The 23,544-nt window shown below is 47.4% G+C and overlaps 1 protein-coding gene across 1 annotated transcript in view; it reads left to right on the plus strand.

Moving 5' to 3' along the window:
* Positions 1–21,528: 21,528 nt before the first annotated feature.
* LOC140481309 (5-hydroxytryptamine receptor 7-like) overlaps positions 21,529–23,544 on the plus strand; it is a 45,216-nt gene continuing 43,200 nt past the window's right edge. The window contains exon 1 of the mRNA XM_072577289.1: positions 21,529–22,158. Coding sequence (XP_072433390.1) covers positions 21,695–22,158 — 464 coding nt within the window. The 5' untranslated portion in view covers positions 21,529–21,694. The remainder of the gene's footprint in view (positions 22,159–23,544) is intronic.

Consider the following 23,544-nt stretch of genomic DNA (forward strand, 5'->3'; position numbering starts at 1 on the left):
TGTCTCTTTTATATCTTTCCCCTCTCACCCTAAACCTATGCCCTCTAGTTCTGGACTCCCCGACACCAGGGAAAGACTTTGTCTATTTATCCTCTCCATGCCCCTCATAATTTTGTAAACCTCTATAAGGTCACCCCTCAGCCTCCGAAGCTCCAGGGAAAACAGCCCCAGCCTGTTCAGCCTCTCCCTGTAGTTCAGATCCTCCAACCCTGGCAACATCCTTGTAAATATTTTCTGAACCCTTTCAAGTTTCACAACATCTTTCCGATAGGAAGGAGACCAGAATTGCATGCAATATTCCAACAGTGGCCTAACCAATGTCCTGTACAGCCACAACATGACCTCCCAACATCTGTACTCAATACTCTGACCAATAAAGGAAAGCATACCAAAGCATACCACACTATCCTGTGACTCCACTTTCAAGGAGCTATGAACCTGCACTCCAAGGTCTCTTTGTTCAGCAACACTTCCGAGGACCTTACCATTAAGTGTATAAGTCCTGCTAAGATTTGCTTTCCCAAAATGCAGCACCTCGCATTTATCTGAATTAAACTCCATCTGTCACTTCTCAGCCATTGGCCCATCTGGTCCAGATCCTGTTGTAAGCTGAGGTAACCCTCTTCACTGTCCACTACACCTCCAATGTGACTGACAGAACATATATATATATAACAATACAGCGCAGAACAGGCCCTTCGGCCCTCGATGTTGCGCCGACCTGTGAACTATTCTCAGCTCGTCCCCCTACACTATCTCATCATCATCCATGTGCTTATCTAAGGATTGTTTAAATCTCCCAAATGTAGCTGAGTTAACTATATTAGCAGATAGGGCATTCCATGCCCTTACCACTCTCTGCGTAAAGAACATACCTCTGACATCTGTCTTAAATCTATCACCCCTCAATTTGCAGCTTTGCCCCCTCATACAAGCCAAAGTCACCATCTTAGGAAAATTACTTCCACTGTCCACCCTACCTAATCCTCTGATAATCTTGTATGTCTCTATCAAATCTTCTCTTAGCCTTCTTCTTTCCAATGAGAAAAGACCTAAGTCTCTCAGCCTTTCCTCATAAGACCTTCCGTTCAGACCAGGCAACGTCCTGGTAAATCTCCTCTGCACCTTTTCCAATGTTTCCACATCCTTCCCAAATTATGGTGACCAGAACTGTACACAATATTCCAAGTGTGGCTGCATTAGCATTTTGTATAGTTGCAGCATGAAATGAAACCTAACACACCGTATGCCTTCTTAACAGCACTAACAACCCTGGGTACAGCTGAGCTGTCTGGAGGCAGGTTCATTTGCTGATTTCCTCGAAAGCTGTGTACAAAGCCTGCAAGCTCAACTTGGAAACCGTTTCACCGAACATCCACCCTCTGCCAGGATGTGCCACCCGTGGGTATGTCGATGCCCCAGCTACTTGAGGGCAACAGGTTACAGCCACCAATCACAGACAAAAAGGCGATTAAGAGACACGCGAAGTATGTTACCTTCTAGACAAAGGCAAGAGATCCGCTTGTAGCACCGGTCCCCGGCAAACACCAGGAAACAGGGGACAGCCGATGTGTCATCCCCTTCACTGGGGACCTGCATACCTCGTCCCAAGGAAATTGGTCATATGGTGGGATGTCCTTCAAATTTGAAAAAGTTGACGATTGGACCATGGTCATTGCAGGAGGGAATGGGGTCCCCTCCTGGGACACTACCTACATGGTACAGTGTCTGGGAATTTTCAGGGAAGTTGCAAAGTCACACCAGCCCCCTAAAGTGATAAATCACCACCAGAGCCCCCCCTAAAATGGACCCCAACAACCCTCAGTCACAGCCCCGCAGCCGTATGCCCCAAACCTCCCTTATCACCTCCAGAAGCAGGCCTGCTGCTAGAGGAGGTGGCTGCATTGGTCACCACCCAGCCCCTGGAGGGCTCATAGCAGGACACAGGGCCCACAGGGTGGCTGGATTCAACACCACCACTGGGCGCCACCGGAAACATCACAGTTACCCGCAGCAGAGCTGCCGCTGCTGCTACCCAGAAACAACAGGGCACAAACCATCAACTCCCTCGCATCATGACGGGCTCTGCCCCAGAGGTCTGGACCATGCTGCAGGACACCCCAGACCCCTTCAAAAAGCCGATGCCATTCCACAATTGGCTACTGCAAATTTCAGCCAATTGTCTGCCCCATGACATACAGACCCTGCTGCACATCTCATATGGATCACGCTGGGGAACTGTTCATTCTGTGATATAATTCCCTCCCTGACCCTGGGACTGGACCGGGAGCACAGGCCAAAACAAGCCACAAAGACCAGTGCCAGACAGCACGTATGTGGATTTTGATGCTGTCACCCGATGTCTGCAAAAAGAAGACGAATCCCTACCAGACTTCAGAATCCGTTTCAAAGAAGTCTGGGATTGTTCGGCAGACATCCAGTTGTTAGAAAACCAACAATTTGCAGTACCGACCCTTGCCAACCGCATGTTGCCAGCCTATGCCCAAATATATAAACCACACAACTTGACCTGGCAAACAACACATTAACAACATTGAACAACCTGGACAGAAATCAGCTGTTCCCCATTCGCAGCCAGAAAGGGATGTTCCCTCGGATTGCCCAACCGGACCACGGGGCACACAGCATCAGGTCACCACAACAGCCTGAGAGGGCCATGCTGGAACTGTGGGAGAGCGAGACATTGGGTTCAGGACTGTAGGGCAGGAGCTAGGCAGGGTCGCCCAGATGCCTCCCACACCTCCCCAGCTCCGCAACAGACCACTGCCTCCCAGTGGCAGCCTCAACAGGTTGCAGACACAATGACAAACCCCTTTTCCCATACCCAGGAACCCAACCATAGCAGACGCAGGAGGGAAGCTCTGCAGGCCGTCTCAATATACCTCTCCCATTCCCCACCCGAAAATCCCGTGATAGATGCCGAGGTTAGGGGACGGCTCATTTCCTTCCTGGTCGACTCCGGGGCCACTCATTTATCTACACCTCCCTCGGTGGAATTCACCCCCAGCTTGAAAAATGTCCGAACCGTGAGGGCTACAGCAATACCCGTGGCGGAGCCACTCTCCCATCCTGTGCAGTTCAGCCACAGTTCCAGACACAGCCACACGGCCATCATCTCTGCCTCCTACCCAGTAGCCCTCCTGGGTCACCAGGCGCTATGTAAGTTAAATGTCAGCATCCACTGCTTCCCCCCCCGCACCGAAAGCACCGAAGCCATCTCCCACAGCCCCAAGCTGTCTGACCTGGCAAACTCCTGCTACGCTTGGTTGTGCCCGCCAGAACCTACCTGCGCCCTTCTTGACCCTCTCCTCCCCCAGCTATCAATCGCCCCTGCATCCCCCACGTTATCCTTCCTCCAGTGGGTGATATTGGTGGGCTGCTTTATCTGTCAGTTTCACTGTGCAGCTTCTGGCCGGCAGGAACCGGGAACAACACTCGCAGACTCAAATCTCCAGCTCGCCTCCCCACTAGCGATCACTGGCAGGTACTTTGTCGGACCACAGGGTATTGCGTCAGAAGTGCAACTCAGCGGAGAGCAGGCTGCACTGGCCTGCAATGCCCCAGCAGTGGTCCTGTACCTTCCCCTTATTACTAAAACCCCGTGGCTCCCCAAAGATCTAGCAACCACGAAAGCGCGGCTAGTGCAGCCATCATTACATTTCACACCCCTTGGGCGAGACACAGACCCCTTAGTAGGGATTGTACAGGTTGGACAGGACAAGTTCTGTGTGTGCTGCGCTCCCGTATTACTACAAGCCACTTTTACAAAACAGAGCCCAGGCACTGCCCCATTCTATGATGAGCTGATCTCTCATTTTCCCTGTGGGCACAGCACTCGAACCATGCAGGCCAGGTTTTGGCAGCCTGACCACATACTTGGAGCCATCCTACCATCAATACGACAATACCCGTTATCACCCACAGCAGTAGTGGGGGAATCAAACCAGTTATTGAGTCACTTCTGCAACAGGGAATCCTAGTGCTTACTGCCAGCCTGTGCAACATGCCCAACTTACGTATCCCAAAGCCCAGGTGACCAGGAAAATGGCACTTTGTGCAAGATCTTAGGGGTGCCAATGCCATTGTTGTTCCCTGCTCCCCAGTAGTCCCATACACAAATGCTATCCTGACCAGTATCTCCGCCTCCACCACCTGCTTCTCTATGCTCAGCCTTCTTCTCCATTCAACTGTCGGCAGCCAATATACGTGGAGCCAGCTTCCCCAAGGATATTCGGACAGCCACAGTCTATGACGCTACAGTACATTGCACCCTGTCCCTTCTCCACCTACCCATGTCACAGCACCCTCCTCTAGTATGTGGGTGATCTGCTATTGGCTTCTACCTTTGCCACTGCTGCATGCAGAATGCGATGGCCTTGCTCTGCTGTCTGGCACAAGGTGGGCACAGTGTGTTTACCGAAAAAATGCATCTCTGGTAGCACAAAGTTCAATACCTGGAGTATGACCTTTCACTTGATCTCAGAGCATTATCCAAGGAACGGGTGGCTGCCATCATCCAACGTCCCCCACCTGCCACAAGGATGTCGCTGGAAGCTTCTCTGGGGATGGTAAACAACTGCAGGTACTGGATCCTTGATCACCCTGCCATAGATGCACCCCTGTGGTAGGCAGCTTCGCCTAAATAGCCAACAAGCCAAAGTGAAGGGGACACCTGATATGCAACGGGCGTTCACTGAACTGAAGCAACAACTAATCTCCGCTCCTGCTCTGGGAATCCCAAGTTACTTACAGCCCTTCTGTCTTGATGTAACTGAGTCGGAAGGGTTCGCATCCGACATTTTAACACAGCTTCATGAGGATCTCTGTGGTCCTATTGCCTTTTACTCTGTACATTTCCCACCTGTTGTGAAGGGATTGCCGGCATGTTTGCGCGCAGTGGCAGCAGCCGTGGTAACAGTGGGAAAGGCCACCCCCATGATGCTGGATCACCCGTGTACCGTTATGGTTCTCCATTTGGCCTCCCGGCTTCTTAATTCAGTAGCAACCCAACGTTTTGCTGCAACTCGGAGAACTGGCGACGAGGTCACTTTGCTATCAAAGGCAAACCTCTCCCTACAGCGTGCCCCAGCCTTGAACCCCGCCACCCTACTCCCACTCACCCAGCATGATGCTGCGGGTGACCATGACTGTTTAGACCTGGTTCAGCAGGTCATTACCCCATATCCTGACCTGTCCGAGACACCACTAGAAAACCCTGACCTGATTCTTTTCACTGATAGCTCTTCCTTCTGGCCATCAGACCAACGCACATGAGCAGGATATGCCATCTGCATCACCTTCACCACCCTGGAATCAGCTGCATTACCAGACGGGACATCCCCACAGGCTGCAGAGCTCTTCGCTCTCACCAGAGCCTGCATCCTGGCAAAGGGTAGTACAGCCAACATCTACACAGACTCCAGATATGCCTTTGGAGTCATTCACGACTTTGGCACAATATGGAAGCAGAGGGGGTTCATCACCTCGGCAGGGGGACCACTCCAACATGCTGCACTCATCGCTAACCTGCTAGAAGCAGTCCTGCTCCCCTCCGCTGTAGCGATTACAAAATGTGCCGCCCACATCACTGTCACTGATCCCATCACCCAAGGAGATGCCTCAACTGATGCAGCAGCCCGGGAAGCTGCACTACACCCAGCCACTTATGTCCTGCAAACCCCCAAGGTGACAAAACCTCCAGAGTCCCCTTACCCTCTTGAAGCAGTCCGAGCAGCTCAGCAAGCCATCCCATCAGAAGGCAAGGCCACACGGGCCTGCATTGGGACCGTACAGTCACCCTCCCCACAGGTTCTTATCCACCCTGATGGCCGCATCATCTGCCTGAAAGCCCACCTCCACTTACTGGCTCTGGTGGCACACGAAATCGGATAGACAGGCAAGAGAGTTATGGTATATGCTGTCAGGCATTCCTGGTATGCACTGGGATTCGCTGCAGCTGCCCAAGCCCTGCTGTCACAGTGCCTCATCTGTCTACAGAACAATGCAGGGAAGCCCGTGGCCAAATATGACCAGTTCCAGAGGGACACTTTACCCACCTCCAGATTGATTTTGCCCACATGTCTCAGAAACAGGGATACAAATATGTCTGAGTTATTGTAGGCATGTTTTTGAAATGGGTAAAGGCATTCCCCACCAAAAAAGATGTACCTGGACAGTGGTAAAGTGTCTCCTGCAAGATGTCATTCCAAGATTTGGGGTCCCGCGGAACATAGAGACAGACAGGGGACCCATATCACCGCGACACTATATTACTGCAGTCAGTAAAGCCCTAGGGAAATCCTGGAAACACCACATCCTCTCCTAGCCCCAGTCATCAGGAATGGTGGTAAGAATGAACCCTCCAAACCACCCTGACCGAAATCACTCAGGACACAGGACTGAGTTGGCCAGACGCCCTGCCACTGGCGCTGTAGACAACACGAGGACAGGTAAACCAAACGACGGGACTTACAACCGTTGAGATGCTAATGGGATGGCCCATGCCCACAGCCACCAGACCTCCAACACAATCCACTGACACAGAACTGCTTCTAAAACAGGAGGCTCTCTTAAATTACCTTCAAGCCCTTAGTAGAAGGATCACTTTAAACCATGATTTGGTAAAAACTGCGCTGATCACACCACAGCAGGAACCACTTCACCCACCTAAACCTGGAGACTAAGTAATGACACGGTCACTGCCCAAAGATTCTCTCTCCCCAAGATGGAAAGGACCATACCTGGTCTTGTTCTAGACCAGGACAGCTGTCTAGCTTCAAGGGAGATCGGAATGGACGTCTGTGTCCCAGCACAAGAGGGTTCCACCTCTACAGAAGGATGACCAATCAGGACCGGATACAGCTCCGGACACCGCAGAGGGATCCAGCTGCAGCCATCAGGACCATCACCCTCGGTCTGACCTGCACATCCCAGCAATCAGTAAAAGGGCACACACTTAATCCACCGTGAGCTGCGGGTGAACACTTTCCTTCATATGACCCATGGATATGCCCAGAGGGTGAACCAGACTGGCTGCTGGCTCTGTGCCCACGTCCCTGCCCATTCCCATGGGGATATTCCCTTAGCTGCAATCCCTGGACAGGTCACCTGAGATCACAACGCTCAGCCTGCCAACCAGACTGGCCATTCATATAGCTAATAGGCCGGACCACTGGAAGTCCGCAGGGTACCGCCTTGACAAATTCACAGGATGATTCTACCCAGCCTCGAATCTCTCACGCGAACCCCCAGCCTTGACCATCACTGACACCATCGGACGGGGACTGCCAATAGGAACCATCTGCCTGACGAGAAGCCAGCCGTCTGCGTGGGAGCTGCTGGAGACGCTGCACCAACTCCCTGCTCCTGACTCCCACAGTGCACCAGTCCCCAGCAGAGGGCAACATCCTCAATTTACTTGCCCCCAGCAATTCCATTTCCAATACCTTCTGGACAGGAACCCAAACCCACCACCTAAAAACGTACAACGGCAATTATTTTGTCTGCAGCCACAAGGCATATCCCTGGCTGCCATTTTCATTGACTGGGAGCTGTTTCATCGGGAACATGTTACCACTTATATACCACACCCAGTCCTCTCCCTCCTGGAAGATTACCACCTGCAGCAAATGCACCCTCACTGCCCTAGACAAGGTACTCTCCTTATTTGTGCTCACTTACCCAACCCTGCGCCTGGACATAGAGGCACAGAAGCTGGAAACCACGCTAGAGAAGATAGAGAATGCCACGGCTGAAATGCTTGCCCAGCTGAATGAAGAGGCTGTCACCATTCACACTGTCGCCCTATAAAATAGATTGGCCCTGGGCTACTTGTTTGCTGAAAAAGGGGGCATTTTGTGTCCTCACTGGCGATGACTGCTGTACCTACATCCCTGACCCCAGCGAAAATATAACTGGCCTGATGCATTACATCCGACAGGCTGATGCCGTCCTACATGTACGGGAGTCCCACTGGGACTTGTGGAGCTGGATAACCTCCTACTTGGCTCATGGGGCATGGCCGTGCTGCAGGTTCCGATGTCCCTTGTTGCCATTCTTAAGGTTATCTTAGTCATGACCATGGCCCTCCATATGTGCTGCTCCCAGTTGTGTACAGTATTGTTACCCCCCTCACCACCCACGAGTCCACTGGAGTGACATCCCCACCCCTGACACAGCTCCGCTCTGTTAGATTCAGACACTGACGACTACCTTTCTACCTGCCAACACCTACAGAACACACCCACAATGCCCCAGTCTTGGTCAAACAGACTAACAAAGAAATCATACATGGCCAAGCTAATCCCAGACCAGACAGTACACTTCCCAAACAACCTTCACGGTAAAGCTCCCAGCCCCGATTAGCAATGTGGTCCCAATATCCTATGGGCGAGCTCATTTCCCATTGAAACCGATACCGCATACCAGAGGCAGGCCTAGAGACCTCAGAAGACTTCACTTGCAGAAGGAACACAAGGATACACCTGAATGCCAGGAGAAGGGATATTTACACATATTTGCGCAGGCGAGAAATACAATGAAGAATCCTCAAGAAGAAATTCTTACCTACTCATGGCTGGACTCATAGAGATGGCTGGAATCTCCTGTGCCAATTACAAATGAATTGCTACTGCCAGACGCTTGATTAACTTCCATTCAATTTATTCTTGTTTTAATCGCTTTACAATTTTCACTATTGTAGTGTAACTGCTTTACAATGATCCCCTTTGTGTTGTGCCCCTATAAAGCCTGCCTGCAGCTTCTGTTCTGGGAAGAGCATTCTGGCCATCTGCAAAGAGAATTAGTTCAGGGTCAGTCTGGTCAATTTATCTGCCACGATATTGCTTTGTTTAATAGACTGTTTGTCAATTTCACCACCATCTACATTTGTGGTCTTTGATTCATTGGGTTGACTTTCTCCGACACTGGCACTGTGTGATTTTGAACTTTATCCAATGATAGGAAGAATGCTCTCTGTTGATACCAGCTCTCTGGAGGCAGTGAGAAAAGACAGATTTGCATTAAGTGTGTGTCAGTGTGTGTGAAATGATGACCAGGCAGAAAATCGATTGGGAATGGGATAGCTTTGCTTAGTGCACATTTTTTGATGGGGTTGAAGAGACCAGTCAGTGAGATGCAGGCTCTGACACAGTGCTGCAAATAAGGCAAGATCAGAGTGGTGCTGGAAAAGCACAGCAGGTCAGGCAGCATCAGAGGAGCAGGAAAAATCGACGTTTTGGGCAAAAGCCCTTCATCATGAATAAGGCATTCCTGCAAATAAGGCAGTCAGCAGGTGTGGATATGGGTTGTTCTTTTCAGTGCTGAAGCCTACGGGAAAGCTACGATAGTCATTAATTACCATGAGGTGCACACCAATTCACAGATAATATTGTCAGTTCCTGATATCATTGTCTATTGTCTCCCAAATCAATGTTTAGACTTTCATGTCGCACTGAATACTGGAGTCTGGCTTTGGTCATCTTCCTGGTCTTCCACTCCAGCTGGTTTGCTATCCAAAGAATCCTTGGGAATAGATCTGTTTTTCACCTTATGAAGATGGCTGTGCCAGTGAAAATTCCAGTGTTCAGTGTGTTAGGAGGCTTGAGTTTGACAGAACTGTCGCATTCATGATTTTGCCCTTCAACAATTTGATTTATTATTGTCACATGAACCTAATTACAGTGAAAAGTTTTGTTTTGTGTGCAGCACAGGCAGATCATACCATATAAAGTGCATTAGGGTAACAGAACAGAGTGAGGAATACAATGTTACGGCTGCAGAGAAAGTTCACAAGCAATGAGATCAACATTAAATTCAAAATTCGAGAGGTCCATTCAGAAGTCTAATAACAGTGGGGAAGAAGCTGTTCTTGAATCTGTTGGTACATGTGCTTAAGCTTTTGTGTTTTCTGCCTGATAGAAGAGGTTGGAAGAGATTATAACTGGGGTGGGAGGGGTCTTTGATGACATTGGTTGCCTTCCCAAGGCAGTGAGAAGCATACATGTATTCATTGGATGAAAACCATATGAGAAGAACAAGCACCAAAGATAAAAATTGTTGTGCCTCCTTTTTCACAACTGTAGATTGTCTGTACAGCTTCAGAACCATGCTGACAATACGGGCTTCATAAAACAGAAGCTTTGTCTTCAGAATCAACGTGCAGTTTCCCCGTGCAGCCAGTGGAGCTTATCCATGATGAGAAGTTATTGCTAGAAGCCCAGAAAGACATTTCTTTCCAAAGTAGACAGGCAGGAGGCTGGAAGAAATAGGCAAGCCAGGCAGCATCAGGGGATGGGGAAGTCAATGTCTTGGGTATAACCCTTCTTCAGGACTGAGGTGGGTGTGCACGGAGCTGCAGATAAAGTGGGGGGGGGGGGGGTGGGGGCAGGGTGGTGAAGGGGGGATAGATGAAGACAGGCAGAGGGTACAAGTTGGTTAGACCTACCCCCAGTCGTGAAGAAGGGTTACACCCGAAAAAATTAACTTCCCCACCTCATGATGCTGCCTGACTTGCTGAGTTCTTCCATTGTCTTGCCTGTCTAGTTTGGATTCCAGCATCTGCAGTTTTTTTTATTGTCTCTTCATTTCTTTCCAGGTAGTTGTACTGTTGGCAGTGAAGAAACATTGCTGGGTCCAAAGTCCTCAGCATCTTGAAACAGTCCTGCATTCTTCCTCATGCTGGCCTGTTTGAAACTTTCCCCTAAGGTCCATAACCAAACGAGAAACTGAAAAGCACAAGCCATGGACAACACATGGATTGTCTATTACTGTTGGTTCTGAGTGATGGTATTACGAGCTGCAGTGGGAAGCTATCTTTACTAATCTTCATAAACTGAAATTCTTCTGCTGAGTTTTGGCATACATTATCTGGAAGGTACTGAGTCATAATTTCCTGAGGATGTCTGACTGTTGTTCTGGCAGGTTTACTTGTACCATTAGCTGAAAACTGACAAGAGTCTGATACACTCCAATGATCGAGTAAGTCTGTGAGAGAATATCTAGCCATATATTTTTTTTTTTAAATGCAGATTATAAAAATGAAAAATTATACTTAAGTTATGATTGCAGTTAACAGACAAAACTTACAATGGAACAAAGAACTGGGAATGTTAGAAATATGAAACTAGACCAGAAATTGCTGGAGAAACTCAGCAAATCTGGCAACATCTGTGGAAAGAAAGCAGAGTTAATGTTCCAGATCCAGAGACCCTTCTTCAGAAAATTATATTTTTGTTTACTGGGATTCTGGAAGATTTACAACATCAAACCATCTTTTCCAATGTTCTGCAATTGTGAAAGGTGACTTACTGTGAAATTTTTCATTGGATTACTTTGGACCGTTGTCTGACAAACCAGGACAGAATGGAGATTTTCAGACCAGCTTCTCAATCACTTCAAAACCCTAGCAAAAGGTTTTGAGGTCAGTAGCAGAGCACTCCAGTGGCTGTCATCAAATCTGACATCTATCGAATGGCAGAACAGACTTAACCTCATCACGTTAGGAGATCTCCCACCCACAGCTTCCAACCTCATAGTCTGGGTACCCCGCACTGCTCGGTTCTACCTCCTTCCCAAGATCCACAAGCCTGACCACCCTGACCGACCCATTGTCTCAGCATGCTCCTGCCCCACTGAACTCATCTCTACCTACCTCGACACTGTCCTATCCCCCCTAGTCCACGAACTCCCCACATATGTTCGAGACACCACCCACGCCCTCCACCTCCTCCAAGACTTCCGTTTCCCTGTCCCCCAACGCCTCATCTTCACCATGGATATCAAATCCCTCTACACCTCCATCCACCATGACCAGGGCCTCCAAGCCCTCCGTTTTTTCCTCTCCAGACGTCCCCAACAGTACCCTTCCACCGACACTCTCATTCGTTTGGCCGAACTGGTCCTCACCCTTAACAATTTCTCCTTTGAATCCTCCCACTTTCTCTAGATCAAAGGGGTAGCCATGGGCACACATATGGGCCCCAGCTATGCCTGTCTCTTTGTTGGCTACGTAGAGCAATTGATCTTCCGTAATTACACCGGCACCACTCCCCACCTCTTCCTCCGCTACATTGATGACTGCATTGGCGCCACCTCGTGCTCCCGCGAGGAGGTTGAGCAATTCATCAACTTCACCAACACATTCCACCCTGACCTTGAATTTACCTGGACCATCTCTGACACCTCCCTCCCCTTCCTGGGCCTCTCCATCTCCATTAATGACGACCGACTTGACACTGACATTTTTTACAAACCCACCGACTCCCACAGCTACCTGGATTACACCTCTTCCCACCCTACCTCTTGCAAAAATGCCATCCCGTATTCCCAATTCCTCCGCCTCCGCCGTATCTGCTCCCACGAGGACCAGTTCCACCACAGAACACACCATATGGCCTCCTTCTTTAGAGACCGCAATTTCCCTTCCCACGTGGTTAAAGATGCCCTCCAACGCATCTCGTCTACATCCCGCACCTCCGCCCTCAGACCCCACCCCTCCAACCGTAACAAGGACAGAACGCCCCTGGTCCTCACCTTCCACCCTACGAACCTTCGCATAAACCAAATCATCCGCCGACATTTCCGCCACCTCCAAACAGACCCCACTACCAGGAATATATTTCCCTCCCCACCCCTTTCCACCTTCCACAAAGACCATTCCCTCCGCGACTACCTGGTCAGGTCCATGCCCCCAAACAACCCACCCTCCAATCCTGGCACTTTCCCCTGCCACCGCAGGAACTGTAAAACCTGCGCCCACACCTCCTCCCTCACCTCTATCCAAGGCCCTAAAGGAGCCTTCCACATCCATCAAAGTTTTACTTGCACATCCACTAATATCATTTATTGTATCCGTTGCTCCCGATGCGGTCTCCTCTACATTGGGGAGACTGGGCGCCTCCTAGCAGAGCGCTTTAGGGAACATCTCTGGGACACCCGCACCAATCAACCACACTGCCCCGTGGCCCAACATTTCAACTCCCCCTCCCACTCTGCCGAGGACATGGAGGTCGTGGGCCTCCTTCACCGCCGCTCCCTCACCACCAGATGCCTGGAGGAAGAACGCCTCATCTTCCGCCTCGGAACACTTCAATCCCAGGGCATCAATGTGGACTTCAACAGTTTCCTCATTTCCCCTTCCCCCACTTCACCCTAGTTCTAAACTTCCAGCTCAGTAACTGTCTCCATGACTTGTCCGGACTTGTCCTACCTGCCTATCTTCTTTTCCACCCATCCACTCCACCCTCTCCTCCTTGACCTATCACCTTCATCCCCTCCCCCACTCACCCATTGTACTCTATGCTACTTTCTCCCCACCCTCACCCTCCTCTAGCTTGTCTCTCCACGCTTCAGGCTCACTGCCTTTATTCCTAATGAAGGGCTTTTGCCCGAAACGTCGATTTCAAAGCTACTTGGATGCTGCCTGAACTGCTGTGCTCTTCCAGCACCACTAATCCAGAATCTGGTTTCCAGCATCTCCAGTCATTGTTTTTACCTCGTGAATTTTTCTGCTCCTATCTCTTATGGTCTGGCATCACTGTGTTGATCATCACAGCCTTAAGATATCATTACCAAAGTTAGTGTCCTTATTTCAATGATCATCATTTATTTCAGCAGTGACTACTTCCCAAACATACGTTCCACGCTGGTGTTCCTAGCTGTTGATTGTGGAGATCGCTTCATCACTCCTTCGATAATGATACCTTGTGTTGCTGCCAAATGCAGGACTTGGATAGCAATCCATCTCTGATTCTCAAGTACCAGGCAACATTTACACTAGTGTAATGCCAGGTAATGACTGCAAAACCAACACTACAGATGCTCAGCATCCTGCCGCTAAATTCAACATCCACTCCCTCCAATTCTGGTAAGTTGTGGCTGCATTATACACTGGAGGTATTGTAATAACTTACTGAACTTCTTCAACAACCACCTCCCTGCTCCTCCCAACCCCAAATCCACAAGCTTTTCCACCACCTCCAATGTGAATCCCTTCAGTTTTGCGGGGATTTCATCGCTGCAGGTTCCCCTTCCGGGATTGTGCTATCATGGGTGAAATGGTTTCGCAATGCTGTTACTGGACCCATCCAGAAATCCAAGCTCATGCTCTGAGACACAAGTTCAAAACTTGCTCAAATCTGGGTGGGAGGGTGAGCTATGAGGAGGATGCAGAAGTGCTTCATTGTGATTTGGACACATTGAGTGAGGAGAAAAAAGTAGCAGACGAAATATAGTGCATTAAATGTGATGTTATCCACTTTGGTAGCAAAATCAGGATGGACGGTTATTATCTGAATGGAATCATATTGGGAAAGAGGAAGGTGTAATGAGACCTGGGTGTCCTTTTCCACAAGTCACTGTAAATAAGCAAGTAGGTGCAGCAGGTGGTGAAGATGGCAAATGGTGGATTCAAGTGCAGGAGTAGGGATGTCTTGCTGCAGTAATACAGGGCCTCAGTGAGACCACATCTGAGGCACTGTGTGCAGTTTTGGTCTCCTTATCTGATGAAGGATATTCTGGCTCCGGAGGGAGTGCAACAAAGGCCAAATGGGATGGCAGGACTGACTTGGAAAGGTAACATTCTTACCATAAAATTCTATGATTCCATTTAGAAGATTGAGGGGAGATAATACAAGATTACAAAGCAATCTTGATCAAATGGGTCAATGGGCTGAGGCGTGGCAGATGGAGTTTAATTTGGATGAATGTGGGGTATTGCATTTTGGTAAAACAAACAAGGGCAGGACTTATACATTTAATGGTATAGCAATGGGCAGTATTGCAAAACAGAGAGGCATAGGGGTTCAGGTACATAATCCTTTGAAATTTGCATGACACGTTAGACAGGGTTAGGAAGGTGTGTAGCATCCTTGCTCTCATTGCTCAAACCTTTAAGTATAGGAGTTGGGACCGTGTTGAGGTCGTACAGGATGTACAGGATGTTGTCGAGGCCACTTCTTGAGTACTACGTACAGTTCTGGTCGCCCTGCTGCTGGAAGGTTATTAATAAATTGGAAAGAGTTGAGAAAAGGATGACTGAAATGTTCCCTGGAATGGAGGGTTTGAGTTATAAAACTGATTGGATCGGCTGTGACTTTTTTTTCATTGGACCGTAGGAGGTTTATAAAATCATGAAGGGTATAGATAAGGTGAATAGCAAAGGTCTTTTCCCTCGGGTGGGGGAGTGCAAAACTGGGGGGGGGATATTTTTAAGGTGAGGCGAGAAAGTTGTAAAAAGGAGATGAGGGGCAATATTTTTCCACAGAGAGTGGAATGAACTGTCAGGGGAAGGGCCGGAGGCAGATACATTTACAATATTTAATAGTCATTTGGATAAGTACTTGAATAGGAAAGGTTTGGAGGGATATGGGTCAAATGGAGGCAAGTGGGTCTGGTTTACTTTGGGAAGATGGTCAGCCTGGACTGGTTGAATGGAAGGGGTCTGTTTCCATGTTGGATGACTCTGTGACTTAATAAGGAGAAATTCCTTCACTTAGAGAGTGGTGAACCTGTGGAATTCTCTGCCATAGAGAGCAGTTGAGGCCAAAGTATTGAATATGTTTAAGGAAGCACTAGATTCTTTAGATTAAAAGGATCAAAGGGTAGGGAGTTTAAACAGGGAATGGAACTGGATAAACTGTAGGGCTGTAATGACTTATTCCTGCTCCTATTTTCTATGATAAATGGCACCTAGTAAAATTTAAATTCTCTTGAATAAAATTAGTCTCTGTGGAAGATAGTTCGCTGATGTCTTTTATGGAAGTAGAGCTGCCATCCTTACCAGGTCTGGTGACTCCAGACCCATAATAATGTTCTTAGCTGCCTCCTGAAATGGCCTAACAAATCAAGGGTGAGGAGTGGACAACTAATGTTGGACTTGGTGCTCACATCCCATGATATGATAAAATAAGGACTGGTTCTTCTGGTCCTTCATTGTTGCTCGATCACTGCTGTGGCAATCCTTACCAAGCACCTTCAAGGAGGTGCAGAAGAACTGCAAGAGCCCCAGCCAACCTTATAGGAGAGCCAGGCACGGTCAGTAATTGTCACCTCTCTAACATCACCTACATCCTGTGTTAAATCACAGTGAAAATTGTCCTGTCATTTCTCACCCAGGTATGAGATTACTGAATCAACCAGTGATTTTGGCTCGAAGGTTTTCTTGCCAGGTGGAGCTACTGAGACACGGAATGATTTTATCTGATCATTCTTTTATAAATTGTGAGTGATGCTGACAACCCCAGCATTTATTGTCCATTTTTAATTGTCTTGAAGAAGGTGCCTTTTTTTTGAACGTCTGTAACTCTCATGGTGTTCGTACACCAACAGTGCGGTAGTGAGGCAGTTCAATGCTTTGATTCAGCATCTTTGAAGGAATGGCTTTACGGTTCCAAGTCAGGATAGAAACGTAGAAACTAGGAGCAGGAGTAGGCCATTCAACCCTTCTAACCTGTTCTACCCTTCAATCAGATCATAGCTTATCCTTTACCTCAATGCCACATTGTCTCCATAACCCCTTGATATCTTTAAAATGTATAACTTGTTGTGGCATTTGTAGTTGTTGGTGTTCCCATATGTTTCTTATTCTTCCGATGGTAGAGGTTGCATATTTTGAAGCTGAAGGCAGTCCATCTTGTCGATGCCCACTCTGTTGCTCATCCAGACAAGTAACGTCCCACCATACTCCTGGCTTGTTCTCCTTCCTTACTGTTTGCTCTGAAAGTTGGATGGTCACTAATCGGTCATCGGTGGACTGACAAAGTATGTTGAGCATTTAACTGCTGGATAATACATACCAGGAATTCATAAGGACCAGTGCCAGTCTCATTTCTACAGCAACACGTATTCCATTGCATGATGGAAATGTGAAATCTTAATTTGAGAGCAATGACTGGACCCAGAGCCACATGCTGTCCTTACTGGCATTCAGCTTCTATCATAGTACCCAATCCAAAAGAGGTGCTGGTGTAATGATAATATCACTGGACTAGTCATTCAGAATCCCAGGCTCATCTTCTGGAGACATGAGTTCAAATCCCACTGTGACAAATGGTGAAATTTGAGTTCAGGAAAAAGGGAACTGGTTTAATGGCAACTGTGTGGCACAAAAACCCATTTGATTCACTCGTTTTTTTTTAGGAAAGGAAATCGGCTATCCTTACCTGGTCTGACTTATGTGTGTTTATTAAAAATTAATTAAAGGGATGAGGGCATCACTCGGCCAGCTAATTATCACCTAGTTGCCCAGAGTGCAGTTAAAGAGCTAACCACATCACTGTGGGTCTGGAGTCACATTGTAGGCCAGATCTTTAGACTCTTAATCCCAGAAGCTTCTTGAATTCAAATTCCACCATCTACCATGGCCGGTTACAAACTCAGGTCCCTGGGAGATTACCTGGATTAACAGTCCAGTGATAATGCCACTCACCTCTCCTGAGTCCAGACCAATGCAATGTTGGTGACTCTTAGCTGCCCTCTGAAATGACCATGCAAGCCGCTCGACCCAAGGGAAATTAGGGATAGTCAAATGCCAGCAACAGCCAGGTTCTCTTTTAAAAACCAAGTGTCAGGCTTTCCTCATCTGAACTAAGTGAGTATGGTGACCAGCATTCCTGAACACTTTCTTAAATCATATTTTAAAACATTTGTACTCAGAACGCATTTGGTGACAGCAAGGCTATATTTACTGACAAGCTCTCATCACATTGAAAGCTTGGTGGTATTTCTGTCATTGCACTGCAGTGCTGTTGTAGCACTCATCTGCTGTCCGGTCAATGGACAGGTCTGGACAACATAGCTTTGATGTGCCAGCTCAGCTATACTGTTCTTGGTTCCCACATACAATGCCATAAAGCTGGCAGGCATTATCTGAAGAGAAAAAGAAGCTCACACTCTGGCTCTATCAGTAATTAGAATCTCGTACATTGCCTGCATTGGTTTTTGTATCAAGTGGTGTTAGGACACTGGTGACAGCAACAAGAAAGCTGGTTACTTCTCATTATTGATCACCGGGACAATATCTCAGACTGAAAGTGTCTCGGAACAAAGAAATTGATTAAAAAGGAAAAGTAAACATGCATTGCAAAAATAATTGTAACTTTCTCTGTGAACAAATAGAAATCCCATTCGCTGGCACTGATACAGAAGTAAAATAGGCTGAATATCAAAGAGTAGCCATAGAAATATTAAAAGTCCTTAACATCTGCAATGACAGAAAAGTTTTCATAAGAATGAGCACTGCCACTAGTTTTAGTTACATTGCATTTGTAAATATAATGGGACAGTTTTATTATCACTTAGCCAGCAAGACATGGGTTTGAATCCTACCAGACAGTGGGGGGAATTTAAGTTCAATTAATAAAAATCTGGAATTCAAAGTTTGTTTCAGTAATGATGACTGAATTAGTTGTTGTAAAAATATCCATCTGACTCATTAATATCCCTTAAGGGAGGAACTCTGCTGTCTCTGGTCTGGTCCACCAAGAAGCAGCGTGATGGCTCAGTGGTTAACATTGCTACCTCATAGCACAAGGGACCCAGATTCAATTCTAGCCTTGGGTGACTGTGTGGAGTTTGCGCATTCTTCCTGTGCCTATGTGGGTTTCTGCTGGTTTCCTCCCACAGTCCAAAGATGTGCAGGTTAGGGTGGATTGGCCATGCTACGTTTCCCTCATAGTGCCCAGGGGTATGTATGTTAAGTGGATTAGCCAATGTAAATATGGGATAGGGTAAGGGACTTAGTTGGAGGGTCAGTGCAGACTTGATGGGCCAAATGGGATTCTATGCTTCTATACCATGTGACTCCAAAGCCATAATGTGTGACTGACTCTTACCTGTCCTCTGAAATCATGCAGTTCAAGGGAAATTAGAGATAGACAACAAATGATCTCCATATCCAATGAAGGCATACAGATAAGTATAGCCAAATTCTTTCTGTTACCCAAACAGCAACAAACAACACATTAGATAGGTTGACCTTTTTTTAACTTGGCATTGTTGAGTCATATAGCACGGAAACAGACCCTTCGGTCTAACCAGTCCACGCTGAACATAATCCCAAACTAAACTAGTCCCACCTGCCTGCTCCTGGCCCATATCCCTCCAAACCTTTTCTATTCATGTACTTATCCAAATTGTTTTTTGCATATTGTAATTGTCAACTATTATCTGCTTTTATCACTATCCTTGATGGCGCTCAGTTAGCTCAATTGGATGGACAGCTGGTCTCTGGTACAGAGTGACACCAAACAGCTAAACCAGCTGAAGTTCCATGACAGTCTTGCTTTCTCAACCTTGTCTGTTGCCTAAGGTGTGGTGAGCCGAGGGTTCAGCTGACCAGCCAGTTTCTAATGAGAGAGTGAGACTATGGTGGCTACTTACTTTTACCTCGATGGCATTGTCCCTGGTTTGGATAAAATGAATGTTTGAATTTATGAGAGGCATGGACTGGATGGATAGTTGGGAGTCTTTTTCCCAGGATGGAAATGTCAAATACTAAGGGGTATTATGTGTAAGGGGAGAGGAGAAAGGTTTGGTGGCTCAGTGTTAGCACTGCTGCCTCACAGCACCAGGGTCACAGGTTTGATTCCAGCCTCAGGTGACTGGCTGCATGGAGCTTGCAATATTCTCCCTGTGTCCGCTTGTTTCCTCCGGGTGCTCTGGTTTCCTCCCACAGTCCAAAGATGTGCAGGTTAGGTGGATTGGCCATGCTAAATTGCCCGATAGTGTTCAGGGGTGTGCAGATTAGGTGGATCGACTATGGGAAATGTGGGGTTACAGAGATGGGTTGGGCCTGGGTGGGAAGCTATTCCGAGTGGTGGTGTGGACTCGATGGTCTGAATGGCCTGCTTCCACACTTATAAGGATTTGATGATTTAAAGGAGAGGTACGAGGTCAGTTGTTTTTTTGCATATAGAGTGGCAGGTACCTGGAACACGCTGCCAAGTGGAGTTGGTTGAAGCAGGTGAACATCAACATTTAAGAGGCATTTAGACAGACACATAAACAGGCATGGGATAGAGGGATATGGACTATGTGCAGGGAGATGAGATTAGCTTAGAATGGCATCATGGTGGGCACAGACATTGTGGACCGAAGGGCCTGCACCGAGTTCTTGCAGTGAAGTACCAGCAACCACGTGGGGCTAAAGTCTTAAAATGGATAAGTCCACATCTGAAGTGGGGAGCCTGCAACCCATCCTCCTGTGGGATCAGTCAACAGGCACAGTCATCAGGCTGCCTCTGGAACCCCTCAAAGACACTTGAAAACCAGGGGCAAGCCTCCACATTATTTCCCGGCGGTGGGAGACAGACAGAAAAGAAGCAAGTGGGGATTTATAAACAGTGGGGAGGTGGTGTTCAATTCGAGGCGCAGCGTGAGATCCACCAAACTAACTCGCGGTAGCGCTTGGAAAGCCCTGCCGAGTGAGTGTAGCAGCTTATTGGGTATTCGAACAGTCTGCTAGGGGGGACAAAAGAGCAAACCCGATCACTTCTGACATCTAGGTCAGAGTGGATGAAACATGCACAGTTGAAAATTCTTTTAAAATAGGCAGTCATAAAAGAAAATAAAATGTTTTTCCTTCGTCTGCCTGCACCTGCATTTATCGACAGTTCAAATGTGAGGCGTTTTACAACAGTTCTGAAATTGTATTTATTTTGTCACCAACCCAGACTGGTTGAAAGAAAAATATTTGATCACAAAATAGATGTTTTGTCTGCCCAACACGGTTTGTGTGTGAGGGGTGGGGGTGGGTGGAAAGAGGTTAATATTTCTGGGTTTTTTTTTGTTTGGGACGGCTCTGTGAGGCACACTGACAGATTGCTGGTCCTGGGGCGCATTTTCTTAATATAAACACCCCCTTAAACCTTTTCACATTAGGGGTGTTGACATCTTTAAAGAAACGCCAAGTTTCCCGTGCGTCCGCTGAATGTAACGACTGCCCGTGAAATTCCTCCAATGCGTCCCGGGGGGGGGGGGGAATACCGAATGTGGTGGGGGGGGGGTGCAGATTCCGAGTGAGACCCTTTCCCCCAGGAGACAGCTTGAAGTAAATATTGGGGGTGAGGGGGAGTTATGATTTAGACCTAACATACCCAAACCTCATTTTATGAGCGTTTTATGTCTGTCATTTTATGACAGTCTTTTTTTTTATTTCCTCAATAAATCGAGGGAGATGAGTTGGAGAAAGTCAGGAACAAATGGAAATTGTTTGAAAGCTGCCCGCCAAGTTTTTCTTTGTTTTTTTTGGGGGGGTGGGTGGGGAGGCTTTAGGAGTTAGTATTTTAGTTGATTGTTTTTTGTTTTAATTGTGCTCGGAACTCCCGTTCTCATTTCTGTATGTAACGAGACAGCCGGAGTTTGTGTTGAAAATATTGGATGAATTTACCTTCAGTGCAGATTCAAGCAAGGAAATGCAATGATTTGGTTTAGTCTCCTGATTGCTTCTGGCTTTGCAAAGGGAGCACATAAGCTGTTGCTGAGGTTGGGGCGGGGGGATTATACCGTGGGTTGGAGGAGTGGTGTGTGTGTGTCTCTCTCTCTCTCTCTCTGCGCCAGGGAGCATTGAGACTCCGCTGAAGGATGGCGAGGCAGAGGGATAGCTCCTGAGTCTCCTGGATCCTCCGGACACTTTGTGCTGCATGGACCAGCCTGGCCCTTACCACAACCAGCCGGGATGGTGCTCCGTAGCCAGCCCATCCTGCTCAGCCACCGCTCCCTGGGAGAGCCGGACAGCGGCGGCCAGTGGCAGGAGCTGTCCCTCGGCTCCTTCCCCGAGCTCCTCAACCTCACCAACTCCACCGACTGCGGCGAGGACATCCTGCTGTACGGCGACGTGGAGAAAGTTATCATCGGCATCGTGCTGTCCATCATCACCGTGTGGACCATCGCCGGTAACTCGCTGGTCATCATCTCGGTCTGCATCGTCAAGAAGCTGCGGCAGCCCTCCAACTACCTGGTGGTGTCCCTGGCTGCCGCTGACCTCTCGGTCGCCTTGGCTGTCATGCCGTTCGTGATCATCACCGACTTGGTCGGCGGAGAGTGGCTCTTTGGGAAAGTTTTCTGCAACGTTTTCATCGCCATGGATGTAATGTGCTGCACAGCTTCGATCATGACCCTGTGTGTGATCAGTGTGGACAGGTGAGTCCTCATCTTCAACATCTCCAAATAATGACACACACACACACACACAGATATAAACGCACGCAGTTATAAACACAGATATAAACACATCCTCACAGACTCAGATAAGAACACACACAGGCGCGGATATCAATACAGACAGAGATATACACACACAAACACACAAACAATGATACACACATAAATACAGACACAGATATGCACACGTAAACACATACTGACACAGATATACACATAAATGCACATAGTCACAGATAGATGCACATAAACACACACAGATATACACATATAAATACACACAGGCACAGATATATGCACATGAACATACAGACACAGACATGCACACGCAAATACACACAGACACAGATGCACATATAAACACAAAGAGACGCAGATATACACACATAAACACACGCACATACACAGATATGCACACATAAACACACACAGACATACACACATAAATACACACACAGACACAGATATACACACATAAACACAGACAGACAGATACACACACAGACACAGGTATGCACGCATAAACACAGACACAGATATACACACATAGGCACACACAGACACAGATGTGCAAACATAAACACACAGAGACACAGATATACATGCAGAAATACACACAGACACAGATATACACGCATAAATACACGCACGACACAGATATACACACATAAACACACAGAGACACAGATATACACATATGAATGCACAAACACAGATATAAGGCATAAACACATAGATACAGATATACACACATAAACACACGCAGACACAGAAAGACACAGATTTAAACACATAAACACACAGAGACACAGATATAAGCACATAAATGCACAGCTAAACACACAGACACAAACATAAATACAGGAACACACACATACACACACAGACACAAATATAAACACATACACACAGACTCAAGCACAGATGTAATCATATACACATACATCACTGATATAAATACATAGATACATAAACAAACACAAATGTGGACACGTACACACATAGACATACATATAGACACAGGAATAAGCACAGGCATGACAAACACAGATATAAACACGCACACAGGCAGTTATAAACGCATAACTCAAGCAGACACACATATATAAACATGTAGAAACACAGATATCCAAAACACAGACACAAACACACACATATGCAAACACACAGATGCAAACAGACATGTCTACAAATGCATACATACACGCACATATGCAAAAACATATATACTGACACTCAAGCATACTACGCGTAAACACAATTGTACAAATGCATTACAAAGATCTTTGTCAATCATAGAGGTATACCATCTGTTAGTTTTCAGTGGAGCACACAGCCTATGCTGAATATATTGTATTTATTTTA

This window comes from Chiloscyllium punctatum, chromosome 1 (genome assembly GCF_047496795.1).
Source record: "Chiloscyllium punctatum isolate Juve2018m chromosome 1, sChiPun1.3, whole genome shotgun sequence".
In the NCBI taxonomy this organism is placed as follows: Eukaryota; Metazoa; Chordata; class Chondrichthyes; order Orectolobiformes; family Hemiscylliidae; genus Chiloscyllium; species Chiloscyllium punctatum.